Here is an 18,814-nt window from a genome sequence, read left to right as displayed (position 1 = left end):
AGATCATTGTGGAGCCTCCTGTTAGACTTTATATACCAGCACCATGATATCAGAAATAAATGATTAAATTTGCACACATGTATGTATGTGTATGTACAAATAGAGGTGGCATAGATACCATGATGCCGATATATTTTAAAAATCATTTGGAGGGAAAAACTTTATCATTATTATTATTCCTAGTTGATTTTGAGAGATTGCCTATCTTTTCATCGAGCTTATATTTCTCAAATCTTCTTTTCAAATATTTCAACCAATGGAGTTTATTTATTTTTGAGTCAATGGAAATGTAATTCTTTATGGAACCGATGTTTGGTTATGTGTCTACCACCTCGGCCTTTCTTGTAACCAAGCATGCGTTTGCAAACTGTTTTATATATCTTCTCGCCATAACATTGCGAGCATTCTTCTAGTTTTAGCTCTGCGATTCTATTCATTCTTCCAGCAATATTTATAAGCCATTTTGCAAGCACTACAATTAGTATTGTGTTCGAGCTCCTATATCTTTCAAGAGCCAAGTATTGTGGTTTTCAGAATTGCCAAATCTTTTTGGCATAGCATCCAACTTCTTTAGATTTCATTTTTGTTGACCAAACGAGGATAGCAATTTATACCTACAAGTCAGCACACCTCTTTCTAGCAGTACAGTAAGGTTATGCATTTTATTATTCTTTTTTATGCTACAACAGAAGGACCAAATGCTGATATCATAGATGTGAACTTCATATCTTGTCAATGTATTACTGCAAGTAATCCACTATACATATGTTCCTTACAAATTCTGTGTATGATATGATGTTTCAAAGCACCGAAGTACTTTACTTTGCATATTGTTTAAATACGCTAGCTTATCCAAAGGAATTGGCAATATGCCTTTGAGATAAGTGCAGTATTTGTTGCCATGATGAAAATTCTATACAATGAATATGATATCAGAAATGCAAATTGATACTAGAATTGAAACTCCACTCAACAGATTTCCTAAGAAGCACCCATAAGGACTAGAATGGCCAATACAAAGAGTGGGAGGAGAGAACATCCCTGCAATAGAAAAAACAAGATGAATCAATAATATATATGTATATGTGTATGTATGTATAACAGCATTATGTATATGTGTATGTATGTATAACAGCATTGAATAATTGAGTCAACTCATGGTAGTTCAGTGTATAAATCTTGTTGTCTAGTCGAGTGATGGGTTGATGCTCTAACACTAGGTTGCGCACTGGCTCAACAATGGTGGTCCTAAGCCTAGTTCTAGGTAGGGAGGGCCTTTCTCGATTGAGATTGTTTTGGGGATGTTAAATGGGTCCGCAATTGGGAGGTTAAGCCCCTAACAATGCTTCTACTCTCCACCAGATGCCAAGGCTTGCACAAGACAAGATACAATCTGCATCCAAATTTCTCCCAGTTATGAGCTTGGAATTTCAAGTTGAAGGTGCGCTAGATGGTTAATATCATTTAATCAATTATTCCTTTCAATGCTCAGAAATCAGTTTTCCTTTTCAATGAACTAGGAAATCAATTCAAATCAATTGATTGAACATGAAATGTAACTGCTTGAATGAGACAGGCTTACTTGATAGTTGTTATAACTATCATTCTTTCATGTGAACATAAATATGAACATATTTTTTATTTACAATTAATTAGAAATGGAAAAAAAGGGACGTTATAGTGGTTTTGTTGCCCTAAATGGTATTGGTTATTACAATATAGTGGTACAACTTTTGTGCCCTAAGCGGTATATGTAGACTAACCCAGAGTTTTGCAGATGTTGCCCTAGGCAGATTTTGGTTTTGGAATTTAAGGTATTGGAAACTTAAAATCCTCAATTTAGTTTCATTTGATTATGCCTTCAATTGTTAGTTATGATATTTCAATTAAACTGGTTGTAACTGTTAATCTCTTTCGTACGAACATATAAAATAGCTGTTATAACTACCTTCTCATGAATGTGAAGTAGTAAATGTATTTAGATGATATGCTAGTTGTTAGCTAAGGCCCGGGAAAAGGGGATGTTACACTCCCCCTAGTTCTTCCTCTCCATGCCTAGAGCTTTGTTCTTGTATAGATCGATGTTCTCCTCACGTCGGGGTCTTGGGGTCGCTCCACCCCTCCTTCCTTCCTCATCCTTTTGAGATTGCCAAATTGAGTATGCCCTTTATTGTGTTTTCAATTAAATTCTCCTCAATTTGATTCGGAACTTGAAATTGGTCAACGAGTTCTCTTAAGTGGCGTTGTCTTTCTTCATGTTCCCTATGAGGTAGAATCCATCTCAGTGCAATTTCCCCCTCGATTTCTTCTTCCCATACTCATCTTCGATCCTTATTTGGTATTAGGGGCATGAATTATTTTATTGTTTGGTTATCCTCCTTGGATTTTCTTGCTCCTGAAGTTCTCAACTACTTTTAGTGAATTGTTGGAGTACTTATTGTCTTCTCTGCTCTCTTTGTACTTCGCGTCTTTCTTCCTCCACTCGTGCCAAGTTTTTAGCTAGCAACTGAGGTATTTGTCCAAGAAGGTCATACACTATTGGTGAAACCGAAAGTTTGACCTTTACCATGCTCTTTGCAACAACTCTCTCTCGAGCTTCCCTCTATACGTATTGGTCGACGGAAACTTCCCAGGCTACCACCAGGTCTTGTGTCACCTGATCTTCTCTTGTTATGTCCTCTTCTCCGTCAGTGTTTGTGACTTGCACTTGTGGTAGAAATGGTCTGCCCATTACTCCATCCATTCTTAAATAATGGCCGGTTGGTTAGGAAGACAAACCGACACATCCCTTTACTACCTAACTACCCAAACCCATTACTAACTATCCTTAATTACATCATTGTTTTATTATGCCCTACAATGTCCTCTCAATCTTCAAAAACAACACTCTCATCAAGAGAGTCTAAACTAGTGATGGTATCAACTGCCTCTTCCGCACTTTCCCTATTAGCAACTCTATCAACATCATCAAATAAGAATCTGTTGTCTTGAGAATCAGACCTTGTGTCATTGACATTTTTATAACCACTAACTAGACTAAGGTTGTCATCAATGGTAGTGAACATGTCATCATTATTGTCATGTTCACTAACTTTGGTCTCATCAAGATGTTGAGACTCAATGCGGCTACCCTATAGCAAAACGGTCATATCTACGTGTCTCTACGAAGGGTTGCCAACATCATATACACAAGATGGACTAGTGGTCATCCCACTAAGCATGGGATCATTTGCACCATGATCACCCGTTGTTGAAAACTCATTGTGAAGACTTCTGGATGTTTCACCTATGAAAAACTCTAGTTTCTCATCCTGCACTCTCTGTGAGGGAAACTTTTTATTTATGGAAACTATATAACTTGCACAATTATCTAGAGTTGTCAGATTCAAGAGTAAAGCATCCATCCTTTTCTGATTATGTCTAAGGTCTTCCGTAGTTTCCATCAACGCATTTGTTTGCTTCCTAAGATTATCCTTGCTATTCAACTGGCTTTCATATTTACTAGATCTTTTGTATTCGTCCATAACTGAAATAACTACAAGAGGGTCACTCAAATAACAACAGCAGGACCAAAATAATAATAAATTTACCTACCCCACAAGATGTCAAGAAACCGTTTTGATATCGTTGTAATGAGCCTTGTTGTCTCACTCTAGGATTGTTGTCAGTAAATGTATAATGTAGCCAATGGGTAGAATAGTATCAGAACGGGCACGTGATGCTTGAGTCACCACTTCGGAAAGGTATATGTACACGTCCGAGATGGACTTTGGAATCATCACAGATCATTGTAGTCATTGTAATTTGCAAGTGCATACATGAATAAAGTACCTGTTCTGAATTGAATTGTGTTATACATGTGTTAACTTCTTACCCTATGTGGTAAACATTTGGCGCCGTTGCCAGACATACTTGGAACAAACGAATAATATGAAGATTAATGCCGAATTTGCCAAACAAAGATCGGAATAAGGTAAAAGATAAAAATGAACTAAGTACAGCAAAAGAAGTTTTAATTTTAACACACCAAGCAGAACGCAGACAAAGACTTCAGCAAATTGCCGAAGGGCACCGAAGGGGTGAAGAGGCACAGATGGAGGGAGTGCACTCACCTAGTAGGCTGAGGAGTGTCGAGGAATTGCTGGAAGAAACTCGACAACACTTGAATTTGGTGGAGGAAACAAGGGAAGAATTCCTTAAACTGTATATGCTGAGGGGAGAGTGTCCGAACGAAAGGGAAGCAACTCGCACGGCTCGAAGTGCCGAGGGAGCACGAGCGTGGAGGGATCTCTTCGTTCCCGATACACCGGACGAACGAATACAGGCGGAGAATAGAACGTCACTTGAAGACTTTTCACCAAACAACGCAGTTGTTGGAAACAAGACTGTTGTCCAGAATAGCACGGAAGTCTAGAACAGCGCAAGAACACAAAACAGTGTGGGAGTCCAGAACACAACAGGAACACCCACTAGCACAGTAGATAGTGATGACGGAGGCAATTTTTCTTGATGATGTCGCAGCTCTAGCATCTCGGGCTCGCGAGGTTCTGGCTTCAGCAAAGACGCAGGCATTGGAGTCAGTAGGGAAGGAGCTGGAGAGAGTCATATCCTTCATATAGACGAGATGTCCAGCTGCCTTTATATTTTGTTTTGAGGAGAGGGGATGGCCCGATGTGGAGACCACGGAGATGCGACAAGATTGGTCCATGACGAGGGAACCCCAGATGGAGGGTCAGATTGAGATACTGATTCAGGAGATTGCAAGGTTACACAGGGAGATATATTACACCCTTCGGAGGAATCAGGCGGACCAGCTAGCAACTGAGAGAGCTCGGGAGGAGTCAGCTGCCAGGTTTGCTTCGGAGAGGGCAGCCTAGGAATCAGAGAGGGCGGCCTGGCAATTCGAGAGGATAGCCCTGTTAGCAGCAAAAGAACAGTTAGCAGCAGCAAATGAACAATTGATGACAGAAAAAGAAAAGATGGCAGCAGGGAAGAAGAAGGAATTGGGAGAGGTTGGAGAGATGATGCAATCGGCCCTAGAGCTCCAGTTGGAAGCAGAAGCAGAGCTAAAAGATCAAGAAAGAACAGGTCTACAAGCTAAGGGCAGAGGTGAACGAGTTGCGGACGCGAACGGCCACTACGCCAAGGATGCATCCCTCTGTCTAGTACTTATGCATTGATGTACTTCGTTAGAAAATTTTGTTAATGAATTTTGTTGTATTGTCGTCCGGAGACGACCTTTTCTTTTGGGGGGGATGATGTTGTCGGTAAATGTATAATGTAGCTGACGGGTAGAATAGTATCAGAACGGGCGCATGACGCTTGATTCACCCCTTCGGAAAGGTATATGTACACATCCGAGATGGACTTTGGAATCATCATAGATCATTGTAGTCATTGTAATCGGATTGTAATCTGCAAGTGCATACATGAATAAAGTACCTGTTCTGAATTGAATCGTGTTATACATGTGTTAACTTCTTACCCTATGCGGTAAACAAGGATAATGTTGAAGAATAGTTTTGCTTTTGTTTCGAGTATATATAGAAATGCTCATAAAACTAAACACAAAATTAAAGCTAATATGAAGCGTCAACTCATTAATTCCAATTGCAATGATCCAAATTTGCAATTATTACAATGCAAGACACATAATAAATTCAATCTACTTAAAAAACCTGATTCGAGATGATTGACATTGCAGATTTGGAGATCACAATTTCTTAAACACCAAATGCCAATAGCGGAAATCTGATTGCAGCCCAAGGAAATGGTGCACTTCCATTATTTGATAAAAGGTTGCCTGTAAAACCCTCAATACTGCCCTAATAAGGAGATCGCAGGTTTTGATTCAGATCGCAGCAGCACTCAACTCCACAAAATAGTGTTTGATTGCAAAAATTGTACAGCAGATTCGACGCACAATAATTGATTTCCCTCTCTTATCAAATTGCAGCCAAACAGTTCATTGAATGGTATACAGCAGCAACATTCAATTCCTTAGATAATCTCAAACCAATACTCAACAAATAGAGCACAATTCACCCAGTGTTTCACGTATTCAAAGTGTTGAAATGGTGAAGAATTCACAATTCTCCAAAAATGTTGAAACCCTTGTTTCAATCTCTTCTCCAAACACAAAGTTATCAAATGCACAATAAATAACATAAGCAATAGAATGATTGATTCTTCTCATGGAGTGCTTTTGATAACATTTAAAAGCCAAAACTTCACCATCACACCAAACGACATGTAGCTTTGTAGATACACCTTTCACTTAAAAGCCTTTTGCTTTATACTTAAACATATATTTGAATAATATTATTTATTAACACCCTTTGGCTCCAAAAACGACCTTTTCAACAATATTATGATACTCTAACATACAAGGTCATTGTTTCATGTGCCCAAGATTTAAAACTTTTCAACCTAGTTCCAACGAGTTATAACACCAAGGTGGCCAATATACAATACCAACAAAAATAGCAACCTCGGCATATTTAATTAAATTAATTTCATAATTCAATTGTCTTGTGAAAATTGTCGAAGAAGCATCAGAATCAAAATCTAATAGCACATGACTGATCCTGATGAAGAAAGATGACGAATGAATCAGACAGGGTGACTCACTAAAATAAGCTGAGATGTATTGTTGGATCCCAAACTAGAAGCCAAAAATAAAAGTCGATAGCATCATTCAACTCCTCTAACTTACCTGAGCTCAAAGAAACCATCCATTGATTTACGACAAATAGTAAGACCCAACAAACGGAGCCATAACCCTCAATGAGGTCGTCTAATCACCAATATTAGCCTACAAGGGCCCAGCAAAAAGTTAAATCCATACACTATCATAGTCATGCTAAATAGGGGACATTACACATTGCAACTAGCAAGTTAGTTGCATGGCCTCTTGGCTTGAGAAGCTGCTTGGCAATTATGCTGAAGATATCATGAAGTAATTTTCTCCTTGCATTAGATTTTAATAAAATCTCCTATTTAGTTTTAAATCCATTTTGGAGCTGTGCATGTTGTTATTCACTTATCACTTTAAATTATTTAATGTGGAACTCTCTCCCCTCTATGAAAAGTGTGAGTTGAGCTACATAATACGAAAGATCTCTATTTTTTATATTTAACATGCAAGTGATGCCTGTTCCTTGGGTTAGCTCTATTTGAACTGATGGTTCAGATTGCTTCATTTTAGCAATCTAAATGTAAATGGCTTACCCCTCTTGTAAAGATTATTTTTGTTGTTTTCTCTAGTAACAATCACTGATAGATCAGTGATTTTTCAGCTGTTGACTAATAGAATACTGTTTAAATTTTTTGGTACTCATATCTTGTGTTGAAGAGCCCCCTTATGTCTAATTTCTGAATTTGTTTTATGTTTGTCTATTTCTACCCCCATGACTGAAGTGGATTATTTTTATTCATAGTTCACAGACACAGACTTGGAGAATACTTGGCAAGCCCAAGATTTTCAACTCAGCAACTAGAAAGTACTAAAAATTAAAATTTCTTCAAAAATCTTTTTTTTAATTTGCAAATATCAATGAAAACAAATGTGTCAAAATAGAAATTGGAATCTCAAACAAGAATAGGCATGGCTTTTATAGCAAAAAAAGTGCTTTAAATAGCATTTTACACATGTCAGTGTTTTTATGTGAGTTTATTGCATGTCCATAAAAGCTCACAAGTTGTAAAAGCTCACACAGCAAACAAAACAGAGAGTATCCGCAGAGTTTCCAAACTATGCTTGTGCGCATTCACTATACACTGGTCATAGATGTCTTATAATGTTGTTATATCCACAAGTGAACCCGCGGTGAGTAAGTGGAAACAGTCCCACCACAATATTTGCATATTCATGACAATCATTTGTGTGCTAAAGCAAGGGCTGACTAATCTCTTTCTTTGGTGCCCCACCATTTTCATTTATTCCTCTAACCCTCATCTCCTCTTTTGAACCCTCCTCTTTACTCTTATCCTTGTAAACATTAGTTTAGATAGGAATCAACCGATTCTAGAGGTTACTTGTACATTTGAAGTCATGCCGTGTGTGAAGGCATCTGCAATTGTGTTGCCTTGCTCCCTACACCCTCTCTCCTTCAATAGATGTCTCTGGCCTGTGGATCCCAGGCTGTCTGTTTGGAGTAGCCAAAACATTGTTAAACTTGTTTTGAAGAAGTGTGTTGATTATTATTAGGAAAATAAAGGCTAAGCACTATGTTCTATTTCATTGGAAGATATGTAAGCAGGTATGAAATGTTGGATTGAACTGTACTTTGGGTGCCAGTTTGGAGCCTAGGACCCTTACTCAGGTTCCTAGGATTTTTGTTCTCTGCTAAGAGCCCTTGGCCTATTTGTTTTAAAATGTAAAGTTCTGTTATTTGTATGGTAGACTGCCCTTTATGCTCATATATTATGTATATTTGTTATTCTCATTAACTTCCAGCAATATTAATAGAAATTGCTTTTAGTGATTATTATAACTGAGTTCTATTCCAAGTGTTTAAACTTCATACCAGTACAATACAAATCACTGTTGAGATCATTAACCTTGCTGAACATCCAATTTTATGATATTTAATGTATATTAAACTGTTTTATTTTAAAATAAAATTGATTATTTTGTTAAATTATTTAGCAATTTTCCCTTGTTAATGGAACTCAAAAGGATAATCTTATGCAAAATGCTAGAAACAAGGTGAAATGTGAGGCCCCAAATTTGGTTGGGTCAAGACAAATTTTATATGCAAGTTCTATTCCGAGTGTCTAAACTTCATACCAGTACAATACAAATCATTGTTGAGATCATTAACCTTGCTGAACATCCAATTTTATGATATTTAATGTATATAAAATTGTTCTATTTTGTTAAATTATTTAGCAATGTTCCCTTGTTAATGGAACTCAAAAGGATAATCTTATGCAAAATGCTAGAAACAAGGTGATATGTGAGGCCCCAAATTTGGTTGGGTCAAGACAAATTTTATATGCAAGTTCTATTCCGAGTGTTTAAACTTCATACCAGTACAATACAAATCACTGTTGAGATCATTAACCTTGCTGAACATCCAATTTTATGATATTTAATGTATATAAAATTGTTTTATTTTACAATAAATTGATTTATTTTGTTAAATTATTTAGCAATGTTCCCTTGTTAATGGAACTCAAAAGGATAATCTTATGCAAAATGCTAGAAACAAGGTGAAATGTGAGGCCCCAAATTTGGTTGGGTCAAGACAAATTTTGTTGGTGCCTCGAGGAAATCCAGGAATGAGTGGAGCTAGCTGTGTTGGTCAGGAACACAAAGTGAAGGTAGTGAAAACGAAGTCGATCCCTTTGGGAGTGACAGAAAGCAACAATGTTAAGTTCAGAGCAGCTCTAATTGGTGTGAAATCTGGAAATGAACTGACAGTGGAGAAATTACATCTGGAAGGGGATTCTCTTCTGACAATTAAATTGATTAAGCAAAGATTCGCCCCTAATTGGAGGCTTCAGAAATGGATAGATGTAATTTGGGAATTGATCAAAAAATTCTCAGATTTCAAAATTTCCCATGTATATGTGAGGGTAACGAAGTGGCTGATGAGCTAGCCAAAGTGGCGGCAGAGTCGAACTCATTGGAGTGTGATATGATGTAAGAAACCAGTGTATGATGAAGATGGAGATTGTGTAGCATTTATTGTCAGCACATGGGGGGTAAGGCAATTCTTTTGGAATGGAAATTGTGCTCTCTCCTTTTTGAAGAATGAATTGTTGCATGCAGATTGATGTAAGATCTGATGGGCAACTGCCCAGACACATGGGATCGTGTAGCATTGTTTTATCCTAGCAAGGACAAATGGACGGTAGGTTAGTGGGCTTCAACGCAAATGGAGTGAATGATTTAAGATGGTGGGATGGCACTTCAGAAGATAAGCTTATTGTATAAAAATTGCCTTAAGGAAATTTTGAGATTTAAAAGCGGTGTTTCCCTTTTTCACATCACAGATTCTATGCTTTGTAAGATAGCCTAGTACCTTTGGCTTGGTGTGTCATTGGTGAGTGGGTGTCACAGCGATGGATATGCTTGTTAGACTGCTAGGCCGAAGGAGACAAATGGTCTTTTTAGAGAGTCTAACAAAATATTGTGGCAGATTTTTTAAATCTGACGAATGTTGGTTGTGTGTGCCATAAGAATGGTTTTGGGGTCGGATTACCTCTAGGCTGATCTACAGCACAAGGTTGATCTGGACACATCTACAATGTTCCTCGCATCCATGCTAAATGTAGGGGAGTCAACAGAGATGGCTAAGAGAATTTGCAAAAAAACTAGTTGAAGGAAGGTTTTTGATGGAGCAACATATGTGCTAGAAAATACTGACAAGAACTTGGGTATCCCTCTTACAAAGGACCTTTATATGGTTCGCACACATTGGTGAGGTGGTGAAATATCCCATCACATATTACCTTGACCTGACAATTATACCTTGCAGGCAACAACTTGTAAGCCACAGTGTGTCTTTCTTAAAACTTATGATGGGTTTTAAGGAGGAGCTGGGTGGGTGGCTCCAAAGGTATATATGAGAGGAAGGCCTGATGAGTAATCACAAGGAAGACATGGACTTGAAGTGCAGAGAGACTAGAGGTGATGTTGTGGTGTTCTTTGGCAACCATTTTGTATCTCGAGTCAACAAGGATGCTCAGGGAGTCAGAGGATCATGCTAACTGTGATCTAGGGTGTGCTTACAAGGTGTCACTTCTGTTTGGGAAAAGGCTGAAGTAAAATTGAAAGCCTTCAAAATGTTTGGTATGTTTGGGATAAATGAGGGCTTTTAGAGGGTTTACAGTATTACTCCATTTTGATATAGAAGCCTAAAAATTTAAAGTTTGTAGGTGTAGTGTTATGTGCTCTTCGAGCGCTCCATTAATACCAGCTACATTCAGGTGATACAGCTAATGACAGTAGATGTGTGTTAAGGAGGTACAGTTGTTCTGATTGCTTTGGGGGTTTTTGGTGCTTGATAGAAGACATCTGGTCTGAAAGGACATAATTTGGATTGCAATATGTATATACTTTACTAGAATGAGTGCTGCCCATTTTGCTGCTATTTTCTTGTTAAATTTTTTTTTATCAATGTTAAACTATTTTGACAGTTTTTTGGATATATTACTTATATTTAAAAATAAATAAATTTTTAATGTGGAACTTTTTGGGAATTTCACTTTTGCCAACCTTCATCTGAATTTAGGATCACCGAACTCGAATTCGAGTCCGAACCTTGTGACTTAGCCTGAGTACAAATGTGTATAATCATCATAATTTGTTAGAGAAGTCATGTAACATCTATATTCATTTTTTGTATCCAATCACAATAGGTTTTAAATGAGGGGGGGCACAATAGGTTAGCAAATTCATGTCCCCACCAAAAGGAAAGTATCGAAATGATCTTGAATCTAAGACTTCACAATTTTCTATTCTAAGAATGAGCAACCAGACCAGCAAGGATAGGAATGAGCAGAAGTGATCACTTGGAAGGCAGCAATTAGTAGAAATAACAATATATTATACAGTGATCAATTCTACGGCAGCAATAATTAGTTTTACACCAGTGATTGAAGGATCATTAAGAGATGTCATTAAGTGGGTAATCTATGGCATCCATCAATTATGAAGAAGCATCATTGAAAGTTTGGTTCTGAAGAGGCATGCCCATTCCTGAAAGAGCAGCAACTTCCCAAGGGTCGCCCCTCTTTATGATGACATTAAGATTTAAAATTGGAAAGACCATGATGGAAACAAGGCATCATGAAAGGCAATTCAATAAGCATCAGTGCTCATAAAGAACAGGCAAGTTTGTAGATATCAAGCAATCATTCCAAGCAACATCGATCCTCATAATACAACAGTACATTCTTCAGCAATCAAATTTATAGATCGAACCAATCAGCATTAGCACTCATCCAAAGAGCTGATATCAGCATCCAAGAGGAAAATGGCATCAAGTCAGATCTGTCTAATTTACGATGGCAGACTGAAACATTAACCTACAATAATCTTATATTCTACAAAAGAGTGGTATGAAATAGCAAATCAATAATTCTTCTGTGATGATGTAAAATGCATATTCCAAAACATTAATCTATTTATAACCTGAAAAGCAAATTATGTAGAGAAGTGAAGGAAATGCAAGAAAGAGGAGCAGATATGAGATCACCATCTAAGTAGACCACCCCATGATGAATGTCCAATATGCCTGCCACTTGGGTTCTGGGGGTATAAAGTCTGCTCTTGGGCTTAGATAGGAGGATTTCCAGGAACCCTATTGTAAATACCTTTCTAGAGCAATCAGTCATAAGAGAATGAATTAGGAGACAAGAATAGGGAGGGCAGAAACGAGCATTCACTAGGTAGAGCACCCAATAATGGATGTTGAATGTGCCTTGAACATGGGGCCAAGGGGGTATTAAGTCCAATCTTGGGCTTAGTGTGAGGATCACTTTGAGCCAACCAATCATGCTCCGCCATTCAAAACCTATTGTGATTGAATACCAAATGAACATAGATGTGATGTGACTTATCTAACGAGTTATGATAATTATACATATTTGTACTTCAACATGTGATTACAAACTAAGATATATATATATATATATATAGTACGCTCTTGGGCTTAGATAGGAGGATTTCGTGGGAACCCTATTGTGAATTCCTTCTAAACCTATAGAATGGTGGATTGTTAGAGCAATCAGTCATGAGAGAATGAATAGGGAGACAAGAATAGGGAGGGCAGAAATGAGCATTCCACTAGGTGGACCACCCAATAATAGATGTCCAATGTGCCTGCAACTTGGGGACAAGGGAGTATAAAGTCCAATCTTGGGATTAGTGTGAGGATTACTTTGAGCAAACCAATCATGTTCCCTCATTCAAAACCTATTGTGATTGAATACGAAATGAGCATAGATGTGACATGACTTATCTAATGAATTATGATAATTATATATATTTGCACTCCAACGTGTTACCATACATACATGCATACATACATACACACATACATATACACATACATACATACATACATATATGCACACAATATTGTATAATGCATTGCAGGACCTAAATCAGGATTTGCCTTGTTAAAAGGCGGCATTTTAATTGGTAAAGTTATTTCTTATTTTAATGGAATTTGTGATTTTGGAGCAAGATTTGGGGCAATCCCAAAAAGGTGACAGAGAGAGAGAGAGAGAGATTTCTACAAGTTAATGGACAGCCATATAATAGCAGTAATAAAGCATGATCTTGTCAAAATGATGTTGGATAATATCTGCAAATGCCTGCATACGAACCACATTCCTAAAATATATCGTTTCTCCGCATTTCTCATGCAATACCACACTATACAAAACCATGCGCAATGCACCTTTAATCTCTTTAGCAACTAACAATAATAACTAACTCTAACATCATATCAAGAATTTTGAAGCTTAAGACTTTTTTGAACAATGAAATCATAAATTCAACATATTGCTATCAGTGTATATAAATTCTATTATTAGCTATGAATCTGACTCATTGTATATTTATTGGTGTTATACTATTGTTGTTGTCACTGCTGGCATAACAATTTAATTGCTGTTATGCTGCTGTCATATTGCTATCATCATATATTTATTGCTGCTGTTATAATGCAGTCATGTTACACTGCTGTTGTGATGCTATCAAAACATATTTAATAGTCTTTTTAAAAAATTATGAACAATTTTCTCAAAACATTATAAAATATTACTTTGCAGTCAGGGACACCTGACCATCCGAGGATGATCAAGGGACATCTCAGTCCCCGGCTGTCTCAGAGAAGGCCTAACGTTTCCACAGTGTTTCCTCTTACTGCAACACATTTCAAATATTTGAAGAATTTTGGAACAGCATTGGACGCCCCCTTCAATCTTTCCAGCAAAAACACTATTAAGGGCCTGGACAGGGGTTTGAGGACTAGAGACACATCCCTATAGAACATAGACATTTAGTTGTGAACTGTACATACTACATACAAACATGGCTAATTGAATACATGATTTTGAGTCACATACCTATGCTGATGGGAGGTATAGGGGTTTGAATGTGTAATGTGTGAATTTCCAGCTGAGGGTGAATAGGGGATTCCCAAGATGCAAAGAATAGTCATTTAGTGTGTAAAGGCAGGATTAATAGGCACTAATATATAGGATAGCAAGGAACATTTTATGACCATTGGCCAGAAGGTTGGTTTTTTTATGGAAGGCTTATGATGGTCATGGTTCTATCCACAATAGTGTACAAAGGAGGAGTCGCTAAAATGCAATGCTTATTGCATTAGCCCTGCACACTAACAAATAAAGTATAACTCTGTTGCATGCTAAAACTTATACAAAGATACTTTATTTTCGTGTTCATATAAAATACAATAGGTATAAATGTGAAATAAAGGTTATTATTGGAGGTATAAATGAAACATCTAGAGTTAGACAATTGTACTACTAGCTACATTCTTTATCAGAGTAGTCAAACCCCAATCATAAAATAGGTAAAGCAAGTAAACAACGAGGAACCTACAAGCTTACTAGAAATATCTAGGCCGAGAGTGATATGTGCTCTTTGTTAAATAAGGTGAATGAAATGAAGATTTCACGCATCACATCTTTCCTGCATGTGCCGAACATAGCAGGAAAAATTCACGCGCCCCTTTTAAGTATTGCTCCCATTTTCCCATGTTAATATTAGTCACAGTCCGTTTTCCAGTTGTAACATTTCATTCATTTACAAAACCATGTTAGTGTAATTGGATATATGCTTGCAACAGTTATAGGCTACTAAATACTAGAAAGTTGACACACATAACTGCTTGTATCTAAGCATCATGCAAAGGTATAAAAACTATCGATAAAATGTAATTACAGGAGAAAAATAACCTTATTCTACAAAGAATTTATAGTGAGGAGCCATTGACATTAGCTACAAGTACTTACTTCACTGTCGTGATCATTGGCTGTACCATCAGAAAATAAAGTTGTACCAACGAGGTCATCCTCATCATCATATTCAGCAGTTATAAGATGCTGCAATCGCCTAAAACTATCTCTGCAATAGTTAAACCAGAAATTCAGCATCTACAGCTCTCCAGATTATATTAGAACAAAACAGTTTGGAATCTAGGCTACCATATAATAAGCATGGCTCTAGAGTAAAAGATATTTACCTGTGTCCAGGCTTTCCAGTAAGCTGCTGAATTGTAACCTGCAAAGAGGTAAGGTAAGAAACAAACTAGGCGTGTTGATAACATTTTAAAACAAGATATGTCTATATAACTTCTGGTCAATAAAGCGAATAAAGCAGAAAATAAGAGTCCGTAGTTACATAAACTGAACACGCTTGTTTTAGAATGCCTTACATGTAATATAGTCCCGGTGATGCAGCTTTTAAGAGGTAGAGAAATGGAGGCAGGGTTTATGGCTCCTATGTAATCTGTGAGATTGATGCTTGCTTCTCCCAACTGAGAAGACCCCTGCGAAATTGAATTAGGAAATTTCAGTTGTTGTAACAGAGTTGCTTTTGAGTAAATAAAATGAGCTCAAGTGGCCCTTCGGTTTACTAGGTAAGACTGCTGATCAAATTGACCTCTCTCAGAAGAGATGACGTCAGATCTTATCCAGGACCAATTTGGTGGAGCAAATGTTCTGTCTAAATTCGATTATTCATGCACCCAAGCAAAAGATCGTTGACTTATTTTCGAACACAAAAGTAAAAAAATTAGGATCCTTATCCACAGAAGTGATTAGTACCGTTGATAATACGAGGTTGTAGAGTTTCTCCACATACTTCCCAGTTGTCGCATCTTCCTCTAGCTTTGTTGTTTCATAAATTGGGTCAGCCCATTCGCAATTCCCCTTCTTAAATGACGCCCTCCCTGTCTTACCTGCAATTTTGCCACTCTCCACTGATACGAGGGAAACTATCATCTTCTCCCATCCTGATTGTGGAACCTGAATTCACAGGTGAAATCATAACCATGACCATCATTAACCAAAACCAAAAACAATGGCAGACCAGCCCATCCTGCCTACTTACTTGAGTAGCTTGAAACTCAAGTCTCCACTCGACATTACTCTTGCTCTTCGATTTTGCAGCCTTAAACATTCTGCCTCGAATCCCAACAAAAAAAGCAGCTTTACTCGGCTACCATAAAGCCTTTCTTCCGAGCAAAGCTATTTCTCGCGGGTCATATACCCATTATTGTCTAACATAAGGGTGAAACCGAAGCCCACTTACAGAAAGAACTCTGGAAACAATTGAGGACCAATGTACATTGAGCGAAGCAGAGCATTGCTATTGAAATGGCATTCTGGATCTCAGAATGATCCGCGGCAGTTACTTACGATGCTTTATGCGAGCAATCAAAACTCTGGTGCTGACTGCGGATGCGGCTATGTTTGAATGGCCCACCAACACTATGCAAGGGCTCCACTCCGCTCACTCTCCACGCTCCATCTGCCCCCACACGTTACGACTGCCCAATTACCCAAGTGGGAGACTTTCTTTTCATATAAAATTAATCCTTTCCCAATTACCGAAGACGACTGCATTTTACGTAACAAGGGGAATTGTAAATCTTCCAATCGGGGTAAACAGTAGACGGATTTAGTATGCGTCAACCGAGACATGCTACCCACCGGGTGTTGGAGACAATAACTCCTTCCAACCGCGAGTAGTTGACGGCTGTTCGGTGAGTAGAGTGCCCCGAGCTTCAACCCTCAAACCCTTGCTTTCCACTCCTCAAACCCTTCAAAACTAAAGCTTTGTTGGATCATCGAAGGAAGAAAGGAAAAGAGGGTACCACTGCTGGGCCCTCGGCCCCATAGATCTGTCACTGACAACAAGCAGGTCGTTTTATGTAGTTTTTTAAATAAAAAATACTATCTAAATATATAATTTTTTACTGGTACAGGATGAATTTATAGGATTATCATTTAACTGAAATCTATCAGTTAATCGTACAATCTAAGTATTGAATTTAATAATAATAAAATCTTCAAGATTTCGTTTGGAAAACATTTAGTTAAGCTCCTTGATAAAAACCCTGCCAGTTTTCAAATCGATTCCGCGCTTCTTGAGGAAGCATATGAATTCCTACTTGCTAACAAACATGTTTGTCCAAGTCCGCGCCAATTGGACCTGTCTGTTATATCTGCTACTTTTTATAATATCAAGGCAACAGCTAAATTCTGTCGAATGTGGTTGTTAGCTATTAATGGTGCCCTGGCCATATAAAATTGGAAATAAACTCCATATTCGGAATACAATATGAATTTTTTAATGTGTTTATGATTTTGGAATTTGTATTATTTGTCCTATCAATTATGAGGAAAATATATTATTGCAATTATACATGAAAAAATGGTAGTTTTTGCAAATTATATGTAGTGAGTGGTATTTTATTAGTTCTCCAAAAGCATTTCATTCAATTCAATTTTTCAAATCAACTCATAGAATTTAAAAGATTAAAAGAAATTTCAAATATTTATATTTTTTTTAATTTTCCATTATTTTATAAATCACATTTTTCATTCAATTGGACTATACTATTTTGTTGGGAGAAAATTCAATTTTCTTCAAAAAAAATTGAATGCACTAATTACAACTTTATCTTTTCACATTTGTGACAAATTGATTAGATTTTTCAAAAGAGTAATCATTTTTATGTTCCACCTCACACAACTTTGGACAAAAATAATATCTAATTAATATTAATTATCACAATCTATTCTTTTACCAAGTTCAAATATAAAGTTAAATGTTTTATATTTCTTATTTTAAATATATTTATTAGTTTTACATTGATGTTTATTTTTTACAATTGTAAAACTAATAGTACCCCTCAAACTTACTAGATCTTTTGGTAGTTTGAATTAAGTAATCAACAATTTGATTTTTAAAATTAAATATTTCAACTTATAATTAATATAATTTGTATTGCTATTTATATATTTCTTAAAATAATATAATTATTAATATTTTTAAAATTCCCTTCAACTCTCTCTATCATTATACATTTACTTGTCCTTATAATATCATTCACTCTTTTAGCTCTCTCTTCATATCCTTCGTTCATATTGTTCATTTCTATCTATAAATCTTTATTTTCCTTCTTTTTCAATTATTGGAAGGAACTTTGACACATTGTGTCTCTTGTTATAAATAACAATTGTACTCTTAAGAAATGTTGAAGGTAAATTAGAAAGAAAAATTGGATTATTTTTTAAATATATATTTGTGCAACTCAGAAAATCATTTGACAAACTATTTAATCAATGATATTTAAAAATATATAAATTAGAAAAAAAGCCAAAATTTTAAATCTTAACATTATCACAAACATTAAACTGTAATCTTAGTTAATCCTAAATGAGATCATAAGTTAAACTATAAATACATTTATAGCCCTAAAACTCAAATATATGATTTTTACAATGATATAATATTCAATATAATTATAATATTAATTTTATGTAAAATTCAATATATAATAATATTTGATATAAGAGATAACAAATATATTATAGGAAAATATTTGTGGAAAAAAATTAAAATATCACATGGATTCAATTATTATATTCAATTAAAAGGATACTTGATATTAAGTTATTGGTAAACAGATCTGTCAATGGGAAATCATCTATGAAACTGACCATGTTCACCTTGTGAATAGTACAATTGTGTCAACAATTGGATAGATTATAATCAATCACTATCAAATTACAGTCTTCCTCTACGTTTGAGAGG

General features: G+C 36.5%; 1 protein-coding gene across 2 annotated transcripts in view; it reads right to left on the bottom strand.

Moving 5' to 3' along the window:
- The window catches only part of LOC149562075 (uncharacterized), a 70,623-nt gene extending 53,286 nt beyond the window's left edge, over window positions 1–17,337 (bottom strand). For both annotated transcript variants that reach the window (XM_089825612.1, XM_089825613.1), the window contains exons 1-5: window positions 16,103–17,337; window positions 15,817–16,017; window positions 15,426–15,539; window positions 15,234–15,271; window positions 15,004–15,115 (exon numbers count right to left, since the gene is read on the bottom strand). In XM_089825612.1, the coding sequence (XP_089681738.1) occupies window positions 15,004–15,115; window positions 15,234–15,271; window positions 15,426–15,539; window positions 15,817–16,017; window positions 16,103–16,171 (534 nt within the window). In that variant the 5' untranslated portion in view covers window positions 16,172–17,337. The remainder of the gene's footprint in view (window positions 1–15,003; window positions 15,116–15,233; window positions 15,272–15,425; window positions 15,540–15,816; window positions 16,018–16,102) is intronic.
- Between the last annotated feature and the right edge of the window lie 1,477 nt (window positions 17,338–18,814).

The sequence above is a fragment of the Cupressus sempervirens genome, chromosome 4 (genome assembly GCF_028749045.1).
Source record: "Cupressus sempervirens isolate cs-2001-9-10 chromosome 4, ASM2874904v1, whole genome shotgun sequence".
Lineage (NCBI taxonomy): Eukaryota > Viridiplantae > Streptophyta > Pinopsida > Cupressales > Cupressaceae > Cupressus > Cupressus sempervirens.
Note: the sequence above shows the minus strand (reverse complement) of the source record. Positions and strands in the feature narration are given on the sequence as shown.